Source organism: Sordaria macrospora, chromosome 7 (assembly GCF_033870435.1).
Source record: "Sordaria macrospora chromosome 7, complete sequence".
In the NCBI taxonomy this organism is placed as follows: domain Eukaryota; kingdom Fungi; phylum Ascomycota; class Sordariomycetes; order Sordariales; family Sordariaceae; genus Sordaria; species Sordaria macrospora.
The window spans coordinates 489,897-503,170 of record NC_089377.1 but is presented as its reverse complement, the minus strand read 5'-3'; the positions used below and the strand labels follow the sequence as shown (position 1 = coordinate 503,170).

The window sequence follows — 13,274 nt, the reverse complement described above, 5'->3', positions numbered from 1 at the left end:
AATCCCGGGACGCCTCTAATAGCATGTCATGCCCTGTGCCTGTCGGTACCAGACTGCCAGACTAGTCTATGCGCCCGTTGGACCCCTATGCATAGTACCTAGAGTAATCCAGCCGATTATGATCTGTAGGGTATATTTTGCTGTAGGCACCCTGTGAATGCACAATGTCTTGAACCATTTCCATTTCCATGGACGTGGAAAGGTGGCAGGAGTATTTTTGGCTCAAAGTTTCAACAAGGACGTGAGCTGGGAGGGCTTTGTTACCTATTGGATTCAGGCCGTCGTTATTTATCTGTGCCAGATGGTCCGCAATCCGGTAAGGACAAACCGAAATGGCACTGCATTTTGTCAGCGATACAATGCCAGTTCCCAAGTAAAAGATAACTGATTGCAAACTAGTGACATTCGGTAACCGTAGACATCCCCGTCTTCAGGTGTGTACCCATTGTTACAACACATCAGGCAACCGAAGAATCCTGTGATGGCTCGGACCATTTCCATGCCTCGATATAGGCTCAGAAAGGGGATATGGGAAGCAATCCAATTCGTCTAAGGGTATGAATGGAAGAACGGAGGGTAACGTCAACTTACCTACCCAGCCATAAAGACCATCATGGGTCGTCGTCCTTAATCACCGACTTTGCGCTCTGACCGTCGCTGTGCCGCAGAGGTGCTCTCCGAAACAATGTGCGAACGTCTTACTAACCTAGGTCATATGGTATTTCTCAACTCGTAGCTTGAAACGAGATGAGCCACCAAGAAACGGACCGTGCCAGTATTCAAGGTGGTGAGCGTTACTTCCCACTTCCCCCGGCACGCTTGGCTCCCAAAAGCTTCCTTGGGGCAATATGAGTGATTCAATATCAGTCCAGGGGTAGATATTCCCGACAGCTGGTAGGAATATATTGTATGTCACAACCCCATCGGTAATTCACCAATGAGGCTGAAGGTGAGAAATTCTGAAAATACTTCTCGAAGCGTACCAAACCATCCGGAGGGTATCTAGGAGGTATTCTTCGTAATTAGGCTGACTCGAGAAAGATTTGGCTACACAACAGCAGCCACACCCCGTGGAGGGGAAATGAGATGAGGAGACTCTTGGGAGACGCCGAGGTACCATGCTTGGAGTACATTGGTGTGGGATCCAGCCCATTCAGATTCCCCCGGATTACATCAGCCTTTCTTCCCAGGGTGCTACATCCTTGAGCCAGCCTGGATCACCAAAGTGTAGGCACCGGTACCATGTTGTGTATTAGTACCCTTGGTGTTGCACGGTAGATGCGCCTGACGTGATCCGGGGCGGCCACCCGACATCCGTACCGAGTACCAGCATGAACTGGCGCATCTGGCCCCCACGTTCGGAATTCATGGGGAAGTACAAACATGGGATGGAATTGCTAGTCTCCGAATAGTCTGGCAAATAGGGCCAGAGATGATAGTGTTGAGTCTCATCGCAGGATTGATGTCTGAGTTGGCATCACACAAGAGTCAAACTCGCGAAAATGGGGTTCCTGACTTACGACTGGACTGGCTCGCATAGAAGCGAGAGGGCACGGGATGAGTTAAGGGTATTGAGACCCGTGTATCCTGAACAGTCTGGCTCCCTTTTTCTTCTCGTGGCGGTGGCCCGTCAGACCAGTGGCACAAGCAAGCTGATCCAATGTTGTGCCACAACGGTGAGTGGGTCAAGTGAATGAATTCCAAATTAAACAGCAACACAGGGCTGCGCCATTGACAGGAGAGAAATCAATATCAATACGCTATTGAGTAAGGAAGAGAGACATTACCGCTCAAGGCAGCGGGGTAAGCTGGGTAGATGGGAACTGTCTTGGCCTTCTATGGCCGCTGAAGGAGTTGTGGCTTTAAGACAAGTCCGGAGCCATGGAGGACAAGCTCGTCCACATGACCGGCCAAATATAGGGAGGCTGAGAGATCTGGAACGAGATAGATGGAGTGAGAATCCTGCGAAATGTATCGTATCAGCCTACACCGCCCAGCGGTTGAGTCGCAAAACAAGACCGGGCAGCGAGTCATCGATACTCTTGTGGAACGGCCAATACCTCATTTTCCATAACCGGATACGGATAGTAAGGTCTTGATGGTAACACTTGTTCATCTTGGGCTTGTTGCTCAAATTCCACAACGAGGAGACTGGTGGCGGGCCGAGCACTAGCGTGATGTTTGGAGTGTCAAGTGGTCCATGAAGGGATCGATGTCTGCGAGTTTGGCGAGGGTTCGTACGTATGCCAGCGATCTGGGACGGGTCACGACATCCTAAAGATAAACTCGAGCTGCACAAGCAATATCCGGTCAGCCCTTTGTACCAACAGTCAGGACCAATCGAGAAGTGAAGCAAGGCCGAACCGGCAATCTGCTCTGGATTCGAACCTGGCCCTCCAAGTCAGGAGTTTGATGTAGTGAAGTCAGCGATAATTGAAGTTGTTGGTGTTGAAGAGCCGGATCTAGATCAATAGCCGGCGGCTGTTGGATGTTTGCTGCGCCGTTTCGTTGGCCACCCTTGCGCCGTTGCTCACTCTAGACTCGAGGAGTATGGGACGGGACGGTTCTGAGGACATCCGGGCGCGAAGCCGAAGCCACTTGGTAAGCGTTGAGGCGCCGGGGAAGAGTTCGAGATGCAAATAGCGGGAGTGTCTTGCAGTTGAGGGTTGAGCAGTCCTTTGGTGTATATCAAGCTGACGCCAATAGTTTGCTGATCGTTGCCTGCGCTTGTGGCTAAGATGGTGGACACTAACATTGGACTTTGGTCGTCATTAGGGCTGATGGTGTTTCCCCAGATCAGTCGAGGTCCGTCAGCGCGAGGGTGATGCGTGTCTGGTCGTCGGCGTGGTAAAACGACCTCGTGATGGCATGTCTTGGTTGTACTGGTCTTGTATCAGCATCGTCGGCGCACAAGAAACGGAGGCGGCTGGAAATCCTGGGCGGGTGGTGGTAGCTGGTGAGGCGCAACGTGAGGATGGAAGCTGGAAAAAAGAAAAGAATGATTTGGAAATAATGGAAGAAAAGTAATCCGAACGCAAATCCAAGATTTTCCGTCGAAATTTGTGTTCCAGTTCATCCTTCCTTGGATCGGGAGATGCATGCCTGCTGTCGGGTGCACCGTGGCGTTCCTTCCCTCTCGTCAATGGGTCATAGTTTCTCTTGTTCTCTCTCAAAGCCTTGAGAAGTGATATCTCGGGGTATCTTCTTCATCGTGATCCGTCGTCTTTCCACTTATATGTAGCGTCCCTGAAATCAAGATGTGGTGTAAATAAACTCCAAAGGTTGGTCAGGGGTAACTTGACTGCCGCATCGGAAGGAGATTTCAGTGGGAAAAGGGAAAAGTGACAAGTGACAGAACCGCCAAAGTACCCATCGCGCCCCGCTGAAACCCCAGCTGTTCGCAGCTGCTGAAGGCCTGTGCGGGCTGACATCATAGGTGGTCTGGGCCTGGAACCTCCCAGCCAAATGGCCAACCGACAAACAACCTCCTCCGTTATCCGTCTTTTGCAATCTCTTCCATCGAGGTCCAGTGGTACCAAAACCACAGTATACCCAGCACTGCCAGCTTCCAATGGTACTAAGCGGCCGGACATGGAGGTTGGATAAAGACAAGTCCATGGAACCGGAGAATGGGACAGTGAATACTTCGTATACCTCTGTACCGGTATCTTTACCTCACCGACATGGAGGCAAAACAGTGGTAATCGGCCCGTCAAATCAACCTGCCGGTCCTCCATTGTACGTGATGGGAGGTTTATGATAAATTCGCCCATTTTATTTCTCGAATATTTAGCCGTTGTAGTGTATCTCGATGGCCTCCGTTTCAGCCCGGCACGTCCGCCACCAAACTGACATCTCGATATGTCCCAGAACATCAAGTTGACCGGGACCATGACATGTAGGATATCCTGTTCTTTCCAAATTGGTCATTATCCATATTCCCAGAGGGTTGAACCAAAATAATCAGTTGCCGGAGATGGTCTGGATTCAGAAACCATGGACGTATGATCACCAAATGATCGCCAACCACTAACAAGAGTACCGGTACCGCTACTATTACCAGACTGCTCGCACTCCGCGCCGCGGACTTCCAGGCCTCCTGAACACCCAGGCAGTGTAGCTACGCTCCGTTATTCCGACTTGCCAACCAACACAACGCTGGACCTACGTTACAGACCTTGGAGAACCTCATCCCAGAACCTAATGCTGGGATCTTTGCCAAATACCCAAAGTAGGCCCAAACGAGCACAGCACGGCATCCAGCATGAAAATGAGCGGTCACCTGAGATCATCACTCCTGCTAAATCGCATCTTATCCCTCCCGTAAAAACCTCCGTTCCCCGCGGCGGCGGAGGCGGTCACGTCGTTGGTTTGGCGTTGCAACTGCATAAACTGTTGTGTCGGTTAACATCAAACAATTGAACGAACAAAAGGGAGGGTGGCAAATTTTGATAAGTGCGGTGAAGGAGGGGTCCATGGAGAGACGCGGCTGTGATATTCCTCATAAGGTAGGTCGCTTGCACGGCTAAAGTTCGAGCCTCCCCGCGCGCGAACGGGATCGTCCTTCTCGCTGGAACTTATGCCTTCACAAGGTAGCCTTTTCAGCCTTCCTGATCAGGCAACCTAGCGCCGCCTTGTACTGTACCGTTGTTGTTCTCGCTGAGAGTCACCGAGGAGAAAAGACCCTGGCGGCGAGAGCCGTCAATTCATAGCAACATCAACACCAAGGGTCCAAAGGTTGATGAGAAGATCACCGCCTAGACCGTAACTGACCTGGGTCGCCCAGGGGTACTAGGGTCACCTACGAGCTCCTACCCTTTTCTAGGGGAGAGCGACATTTCTCCATCCCCAACCACAACACCAATCTGCCTCTACCTACCTGGCCAGACGATCACCACCCATTAAAGAACGCTCGGACGCTCGGTATCACTTCCAAAACAGAACATCAAATAATCTGGAACTTCTCCGCGGCAGCGCGAGCACACATACGGCCATGACTGAATCCAAATCACTGTGCCTCACTTGTTGTCCAGGCGAGCCAGGGTCGAGCTACGCCTCCGCGGGGGCGTGGGACAACGACTGTGACACGGGGCGGGCCATTAAAAGCAGCTCTCGTTAAGCGTAGCGTAGCAGTGCTGCCGCCCGCTGGGCTATTGTAATGCATGTCAGCGCAGCGCCGAACGAGTGGCTGTCGCCTTGCCCTGGGGACACTCTAAGGGTGGGATCGTGAGTGAGGCGGCGCGGGGTAGCTGGTCAGGTACCTTACGTAGGTATTTGGGCTGACTCTGTTGTTCCGAATGGGAGTTTCCTTTCCAAGTGATCATCAAATGGGAAGTTAAATCCATGTTGTTTAATGGTTGTGAATGAAGATTTCATATGGTAAGAGCCAGTTACATCTGGATCGGGAGGCCGTTTTCGCATCCTAACAACGGAAGGAAGGAAAAGTCCCATTTCCGTCAGTCCCCCGTTCTTTCCCCCACGTTTCTTTTCTTCTGCCTGAACATCATGATCCCACAATTCCGCGAGACAAGACCAAGAAAAGAAGTATCACTAACACAAACATGTCAAGTGAAGCTCCCATCCCCCGTTACCTTTCACAGAGTGCATGTTTCCCCCGTCTTGTGCTCGTGCTTCGAAGACAATAGATAGTACAGAATCGTATTCGCACGTCTGTACCTTCCAAAGTCCATCCACTTGACTTCTTCACCGGCTTCCTGGTGTAATACAAGTACTACGATTCCAGCGCGGGTGATGAAAAGACATGAGGAAATCCGGGGTACAGACAAACTTGCAGGGTACACAGAGGAGGAAGCCCCGAGAATAGGTTTTCGCTGACCTCTAGAAGGAAAATCAGCGGTCGAGGCTCACTTGGTATGGTCTGTTGTGATTCTAGGTTGTGAACCCCCTCGAGCCGCCGTGCAATACTCAGTGCAATAGTCGCGGAGCCAGGCGTGCGGGATGAGACCACAGAAAGGGGTGCCGCAGGGGCAGGTGAGAGATTGTTGTGAGTCGTAAGTCTGGAGTTTGACATTGTGATATTGCAATGCACTGACTCAAGATTAACTCCGTTATTGAAGTTTGTCCCAACCGTTCCGAAATTTCCAAGGTTGATTCTCGCTCGCTTTACTTTCAGCATCGTGAGCATTACTGAACATAACATTAGCAGATTCTGAGACAAGAATCGGCCCTGGTATCGCTGCCGAGCGGCTTGGCCTTCTACACCTCCAACATCGTGACCACACTCACCAAGGCATTTAGGCTTCATCGCATCCGATCACCAGGACCACCTGGCGAAGTATTCAGGGGCAAACACCACCATCATCATGACTTACACGCACCTCCCGTCGACACATCTACCCTACTCCGGCGACTTTAAGGGTCCTCCGGGACCATCTCTATTCCTCTTACGGAGTGAGGTATTAACCGCTAAGGGTCTTCAGGGTCTTCGACCACTAAGTGTGCTAGACCGTGATATGTCTCACCTCACACACACTCTCTCTCTCTTACCTTCAATTCTTCCACTTTCATCTTTACACATCTTCACACACACACACACACACACACACACACACACACACGCACGCACACACCTTTACCTTCACACACCTCAGCACACCTTCCCTCGGCCCATTTTATTCTAGATCCCATCGGTAAGTTCGGAACCGCTTACCGGAGCGGATCATGTACAAGACTCCGGAAAGAGATCACGCAGCCATTACTACTAAATAAGTGGTTGTTTGCAACCATCTGGTGATCTTTGTTCAGGGGAAAACAGGGGAATCTGGGGGGAGACAATGGAAACAATGGCGCCACGATCACTGTGGAAGTGATGGATGGCGCGCTTGTTTTCGACGCTGAGATGTATCTAGACGCTTTTGAGGTCTGAGGCACAGAAGAGAAAGAGGCGCTTGCCGTTGACGTTTCGAGGTGTCGAGGTTCTCGTGAGGTGGCGCCCCCGCGCTAGTAAGTTCGAGGTTTGGGGTTGTTAGCGAAATAGCCGCAGTTGTAGGTAATGGTTGGTGTTTGACAGTCCTCGTCGAGGTTGCCTGAAATGCCAGTCAACTTAGCCCATCAGACAGACCTGAACCAAACAGTTCAAAGTACGTGATGCAGCCTAGAAATGGACTTTTATCATCAACCTGCCTGTTAAACCTGTCCACTTACACCACAGCACTTCTATGCAAAACCCGTCCGGATATTCTGATAGGGCTGAGAGTCTCCAATCAATCAATTTAGCCGTGTACGGTCCATCAGCGGAGACGAGTTAACGAGGAACCAGGATCTTAAAGAGGTCTGGTCTAGGGGACCACATGCGCACATGGGCCCCTTCCCGCACCGGCTATATTGAGCATCGTGAAATCCTACTCGTTGATGATGCGGTGCGTGACTCGCAGTGTTTTTTCTTGACTATAGTGATACCGTTTGTAACTGGTGGATGAGATACGTAGGTGAAAAATTAGTCTAGGCGCTTGCGTCTCGGTACTTGACCGTTTGGTCGAACGGTATTGTAATTGATTTTTGTTAATATGTACACCTGCATGGATATAACTTGTTAGCTTGGTACGTTGATCTCACAGGAAACAGGGGCAAACCACTGGTTGGACCGGTGATTTCCTGTGTAGAAATTAAAGTTCTCGCCACCACGAGAAAAACACACTAACAAGTTATATGCATGCAGAGGTGTATTCGATGCAGGGCCCGAGTGATCGGCGTCAGACATTATCAAAGTTTCTACGGGCTCAGGGTCCAGTCTTACCTATGAGGATTGGAGGGTTTCATGGATGGAGTCAATGGTGTTAAAAGTTTCGTTGTCTCCGATGATAATTGATTACATCGTGGGGTGCAGCACTGTAATCAACCCCCAAGTCGTGCCAGCAGTAATGTTCTCCGACACTTGGGTACAGCATGAGACTTCCTCCGTGGGGGAGTTCCTGAGATGTCTGTCGACGTGGCGCGACTAGGAAGGCCTCATGACCAGCCAAAGTTCTCGAAATAAGGCTTTCCCAAGGTTGAGAACTTGTGAGACTGACAACGACGCCCACTGGACATTGACAGCGAGACAGAAACAGTGGACAATGGCCTGATGATATTCAAAGAAGCGCGGTCCGCTGTCAGCGTCCCATCCCGAGTCTGACTTGTGAAATGTGATCATGAAGTCAATTGATGAGGAGTGGGTGGTGAATGATTCCCAAGGTGAGAGAGCAATCAATCATCAGGTAGTTGCAGTTGCTTCCACTGCGCTGTCCGTCCGTGGTGGTCCGGTGAGACCGAGCTAAGGAAAGTGTTGAGACTCGAGATGCTGTAGTGTATAGTGGGTGAGTATGAGGAGATCTTCAGGGTCGTTCACACCCTCCATCGACTCCGCGATCTTAGAAGTGATAGAAATAGACTGATGTTTGACTCTGAGACCAGCAATCGGCGTGGTGGTGGTGGTCTGCGTGGGTTTGTGGCTGTCAGATGACGGATGGGATGGGATGGGGGCGGCGCGCAGCCGGATGTCACCCCCGGGGCCCGTTCTGTGATGGCCGGGCCGTTTACAGGTCAGCAACAACCACCACCCGACTCGACCGTGACCGAACCACGGAACGCCGCAACGGAGGGTAAGACCCCACACTCCACCTGGATAAAAGACTTCGAGGATGGTAAATTATAATGCCGAAGATAATATCAGAATATTTTATCGATGATTGCTTGTTGTCTTCCAGTCCACTGTTTCACCGAGATGTAACTTACACTTACTCGCTCCCCTCCCCACTGTTCGGACCGTTCGTCAAAGCGTCCACCTGGCTTTTCGGTGGGAACGGGGATGAACCCTTTTTTGCTGGTCGGAGCAGGGACCTTCCGACTTATCACGAGAACTGACTGACAGCTGCCGGGACGAAATGTTTGGAAAAGAAGAAGGGGGCCTTGATTGTTACGGTACCTTGCAGAACAAACGGAAGTCGTTATTCGTGGCCGTGCTTGTGTAGTGCTGACTGCTGATATTTCGCCGCCGATAACCATCACGACGTTTCAGCAGAGGCGTACGGAGCATCCAGAATGCAGAGAGGAGAAAGGCTGAGCAAGTGGACAAGAAAGGCGTCGCGTGACCTTGATTATCGGCGTGATATCCGCCTGAAGCTCTGTTCTCGGCCTAGAAAGCTGCCTGCTGGCCTGCTGTGCTGTGGATGCCCGACGACCACGGGGTCCACGGGGGCGATGACGGGTTGCTACGGGGTACGGGGAGAATCTCGAGATCCACGCTCCCCCCGTAGCCCGTTACGACTTCATCACCGCGTGCCGGTGACCAGCCAGTAGATGAACACGTATTGCTCCTTTGCTTTGGAGGCAGGAAGTCACGGGAAACTTCGGAGGGCGAAGTTGCAGTGGTCACGATGGTTCCTTGCATTGAATTTGTGGTAAGGGGTTACTTGCTCACAGATTTGACAAGGCAGGCGCGCGCGGTCCACCCTGCCACCTTACCCATCTGCTACTAACAGTTACACGCGCATAATCGCTGGTTGTCTGTTAGCAACCCCCAAACCTAGCCTGCAGGCTCCAGCGTGGCTTCATCAGAAGCCCATGCAAAAAAGAGGGGAACCACGGCCAAATCAATTCAACCTTCTCCACGACAATGGATCCTCGACGCGGCGTATCGTAAGATGCGAATTACTGTACATACCAAATATCCCGGGGCGGGGAGGAGGGAACCTCTGAGGTGGAAAGTTTGCGGGGTCTCCAGCCCGGCCTCCGGTTTAATCGTGGGGTTGGCGTCAATGCTCATCCGGGGCGCGGAGGGTGAAATAACGGAGGCCTTTTCGGAAAACGGGGGCTCCGATGTTTGATGCCAGGTAAGCTCGGAAAGACATAATACACTACCAACCATCACGAACATTTCCATTTCCCACTACTGCCGACGCCGAGACGGGAGTTTGGATGAAATTCCGCCCGAAAGGGATGCTTGACCCGGACTCCTCGTGACTGACCGTAATCACACATCGTCAAATGACTGACTGGGGATGACTTCAGATGAAGGACAGGCGGAATCATGAACTGCCGGACCCCGTTTCACGGCTGAAGCGCAAGCTCACGACACGCACGGCGTCATCTCCCACCACGAGCCACGATACCATCTTGGGATTTTACACGGGTTTACATGATGGGGTTCTAATCAACATTCTGCCGTAGCCTCGGTACATGGGCAGGAAGGATAGTCGGAAATTGACGCGATTCAGGGTCCCAGGGTCGTGTGTCATGTGGCACACTTTTCCAACATTATCAGGGTCCCCGTGTTTTTTTTTTTTTTTTTTTTGGGCTTTTGCCCGTTCGAGAATCGAGAGGGCCATCGATTTTACCCGCGCGTATCAAATGCTTTGAATCCGTTGATTCATGAGGTCTTGGCCTTGTAGATCTTGTGAGCTTATTCGAGAAAATGGAGTGCCGGGCGTCACGGTCTGGGATAAACACAATTCCACAAGAGATATCCCATTCTCGGCGAGTTTCGAGTCTCGGCCCGTGAAGCCAATGGACAGCAAAAGTCGAGATCGTTCCCGACTTCCGGCGAGAACTCTCGCAAGTCACAACCGCCTGGCTGCTGGCTAGCTTTTCAGGCTGTGTTGCATCTCAGCCTCAACAGCACAACACCAAGAAAGAGGACGCTCACGTGCCACGACACTGCTGCGTCTTTTTAATGAATATTACCGTCTCCACTTTTATAACAGGCTCGAATCTGTAATTTTGTTTTGGTGCTCTTTGAAACTTGACCTTTCGTAGTGTAGAGGAAAATTTCGTGTCATGTAACGGACGGAAATATTTCAGCCTGACTTCGCACCAAGAAAACCTGAAATGTGGTGCTGCGAATCAATGTGACGGCGGAACAATTCCTCGTTTAAGCAGAACAATCTCGCAACACAACACTGGCAATGTCTCAGGTTGCGAGTCTTGGACAACGACGGACGGACTTGGTGGTTTTTCCACCAGAAAGAAAACGGAATGGTATCAAGGCCAGCAGGCAGCCGGATATTACCGTCCTCTTAGTATAGGCTCTTGGTGAGTCCAAACGAATCCTGGAGATGGAAAGGTCAAAACGGAGCAAGGTGCTTATAGGGTGAATGCCGTTGAGAAAGTGGATATCATGACAATGGAGTCGAAGGGATGTGGGTGAACCGACGTTTTGCTCTCATTCGTTTCTTTTTTTTAAAAAAAAAAGAAGAAAAAAAAGGAAAAAGAGTATCGACGTTGAAAAAGACATCAACACCTGTTGTAAGTTACAACCCACAGTTCCACCGAAAAGCCCCCTGTTCTACCTGTCAACAACAACTCCTCCCCCAGAAGCATTCCACTTTTCCCTCTTTCTCCCCATCCCATCGCCCTGGCAGCGGATTGACGGGCATTAAAAATGCCTTGCAAAGACTTGGATACCATGACCTGATGATCGCCCTCCCAAACCACCAGTTACCATCGCGTATTCAACCCACGTGTTGCCCTTTCCTCTGATCCCTCCTCCATGAAGCTCCATGATGCTCCATCCGTTGTCGTGTCAACTCCATTGACAAGAGGTCGCGTGTGTTCCGCGTAAACACAAAACAACACTGACTGGATTCCGCTGGATTACGCAATGATAGCCGCGCAAACAGCCGCGATGCCGCCCAGTTCCTACCAGTCCAGGCCTTTCTAACCAATTTATCCGGCGGCTGATGGTGCCGAAAACTTGGGAATCCCCTTTCTTTGAAGTTAACAGTCACTGTTGAACATGGTCATGGATGGAAAGCGTCAATGCGGAAAAAGAGACAAACGCCAAGTGCAATATCTACCGGCGTCGAAACAACCCAACGGCAAGACATTTACCAATTGACCGGGTCGGTCGATGCCGTGATCTCATCAACCGTAGCCGCAGTTCGGGGACCTGCCCTGGCAGACCTGCAGAGAAAAGTTTTCAAAGACAAGGTGATGATCACAGTATTTGGTACCAACTACCAACCACCCGACGTCTGTAGAATTTGTCACCCCATCACCCAGGGCCAAGGTCCATGGCGCTGGTTCCTGGCAGCTGCAAATTCACAAATTCTACACGAGACTATGCGGAACAATCCATGCAACTCATGCACACTCGGCAAAAAGGTCCGAAAAAATGATCAACGGTTCCTGTGCAGTGTGTACTTCCAATGTTTTGTGTGTCTGCCCAATTGCCAATGAAACATCCAGGGACCAAACACCGTCTTTTGCATCTATCACCACCTGTCTCGCACCTGTCTCGCTTGATCGCTGCACATGTACTTGTTTCGCCCGGGCCATTTCCGGCCTCGGCCAAGACGGCAGGATGAAAGATCGGAGGTTGGGTGGGCTGCGGCATGCGGGCATGGTGCGGCCGTGATGTGGGGCCGTGGTGGGGGCTCCGGTATGCGCCGAGGGGCCGCCGAAGAAAGGGCCGGAATTGTGGATTGTGTGGAATATTTCGAATGCCTACTTGCTGAACTTGGCGGAGGAGGTTACGAACTAACTGCGGAGTATGTACGCGCCGGACACCTGATGCCTGACATCCGATCGGAGGTCTCAGGTCAGATATCGCCGCCGACGCCCCGATACAGTAGAAACCCCTGTTTCTGCAACTAATCCGGGCACTATTGGGGAGGCCAAAAGTTTTTGCATTAACTAGGCAATTTACAATTACTGGTGCCACACCTACATACAAATCTGGGAATTGGGGCAGCAAAAAGTGTTGCACTAACAGGGGAAATTTGTATGGAGTTGCAGAAGGGGGTGCTTGCAGAAACAGGCAGGTGTCTACTGTATTGCGTCCAGCGGGAGTTGCTTACGAACTATTGTAAGTAACGGGCGGGAGAAGCAGTGGAGCCACCGCGGGAGAAGAGATAGAAGGTGCGAAGGTGCGAAGACGTCCGGACTTGGTTGCCTCTTTCGGGTGATACTTCATGTTCATCGCCGATTCTGATATCGCCAATCTTTTGGTTCTGAAGTTTCTTGGGCACCATTTTACCAAACTGCAGTTCAGCTGCACCAGCATCAAACTCGCTCTCGCTTCACTCTTCAAGCTAGACTCCAAACACACCAAACCCACAGAAGCCACGAACTTCTCGAACATTGCCGACAACAGCTAGACTCTAAAAGAAGTTCGCTCCGCTGTCAGCATCGTCACTCATCAGGGCAATCATCGATTTTGCGCTTCGGCTTTCCTTCTTCTTCGCTCGCTTCCGCCGTCGGGCTGTCAAAGATCGGAATCGGACGTCGTCAAGAAAGTTGCAAAAGACGCCCGACTTTCCTAGTCCACCGTGGCCGCT

At 51.2% G+C, this 13,274-nt stretch overlaps 1 protein-coding gene across 1 annotated transcript; it reads left to right on the top strand.

Moving 5' to 3' along the window:
• Positions 1-9,292: 9,292 nt before the first annotated feature.
• Positions 9,293-10,254, top strand: SMAC4_14056 (uncharacterized protein). The gene is made up of 3 exons (XM_066091760.1): positions 9,293-9,398; positions 9,512-9,830; positions 10,009-10,254. The coding sequence occupies exons 1-2, from the start codon at positions 9,375-9,377 to the stop codon at positions 9,638-9,640; spliced, it is 153 nt and encodes a 50-aa protein (XP_065947663.1). The 5' UTR covers positions 9,293-9,374; the 3' UTR covers positions 9,641-9,830; positions 10,009-10,254.
• Positions 10,255-13,274: the final 3,020 nt, after the last annotated feature.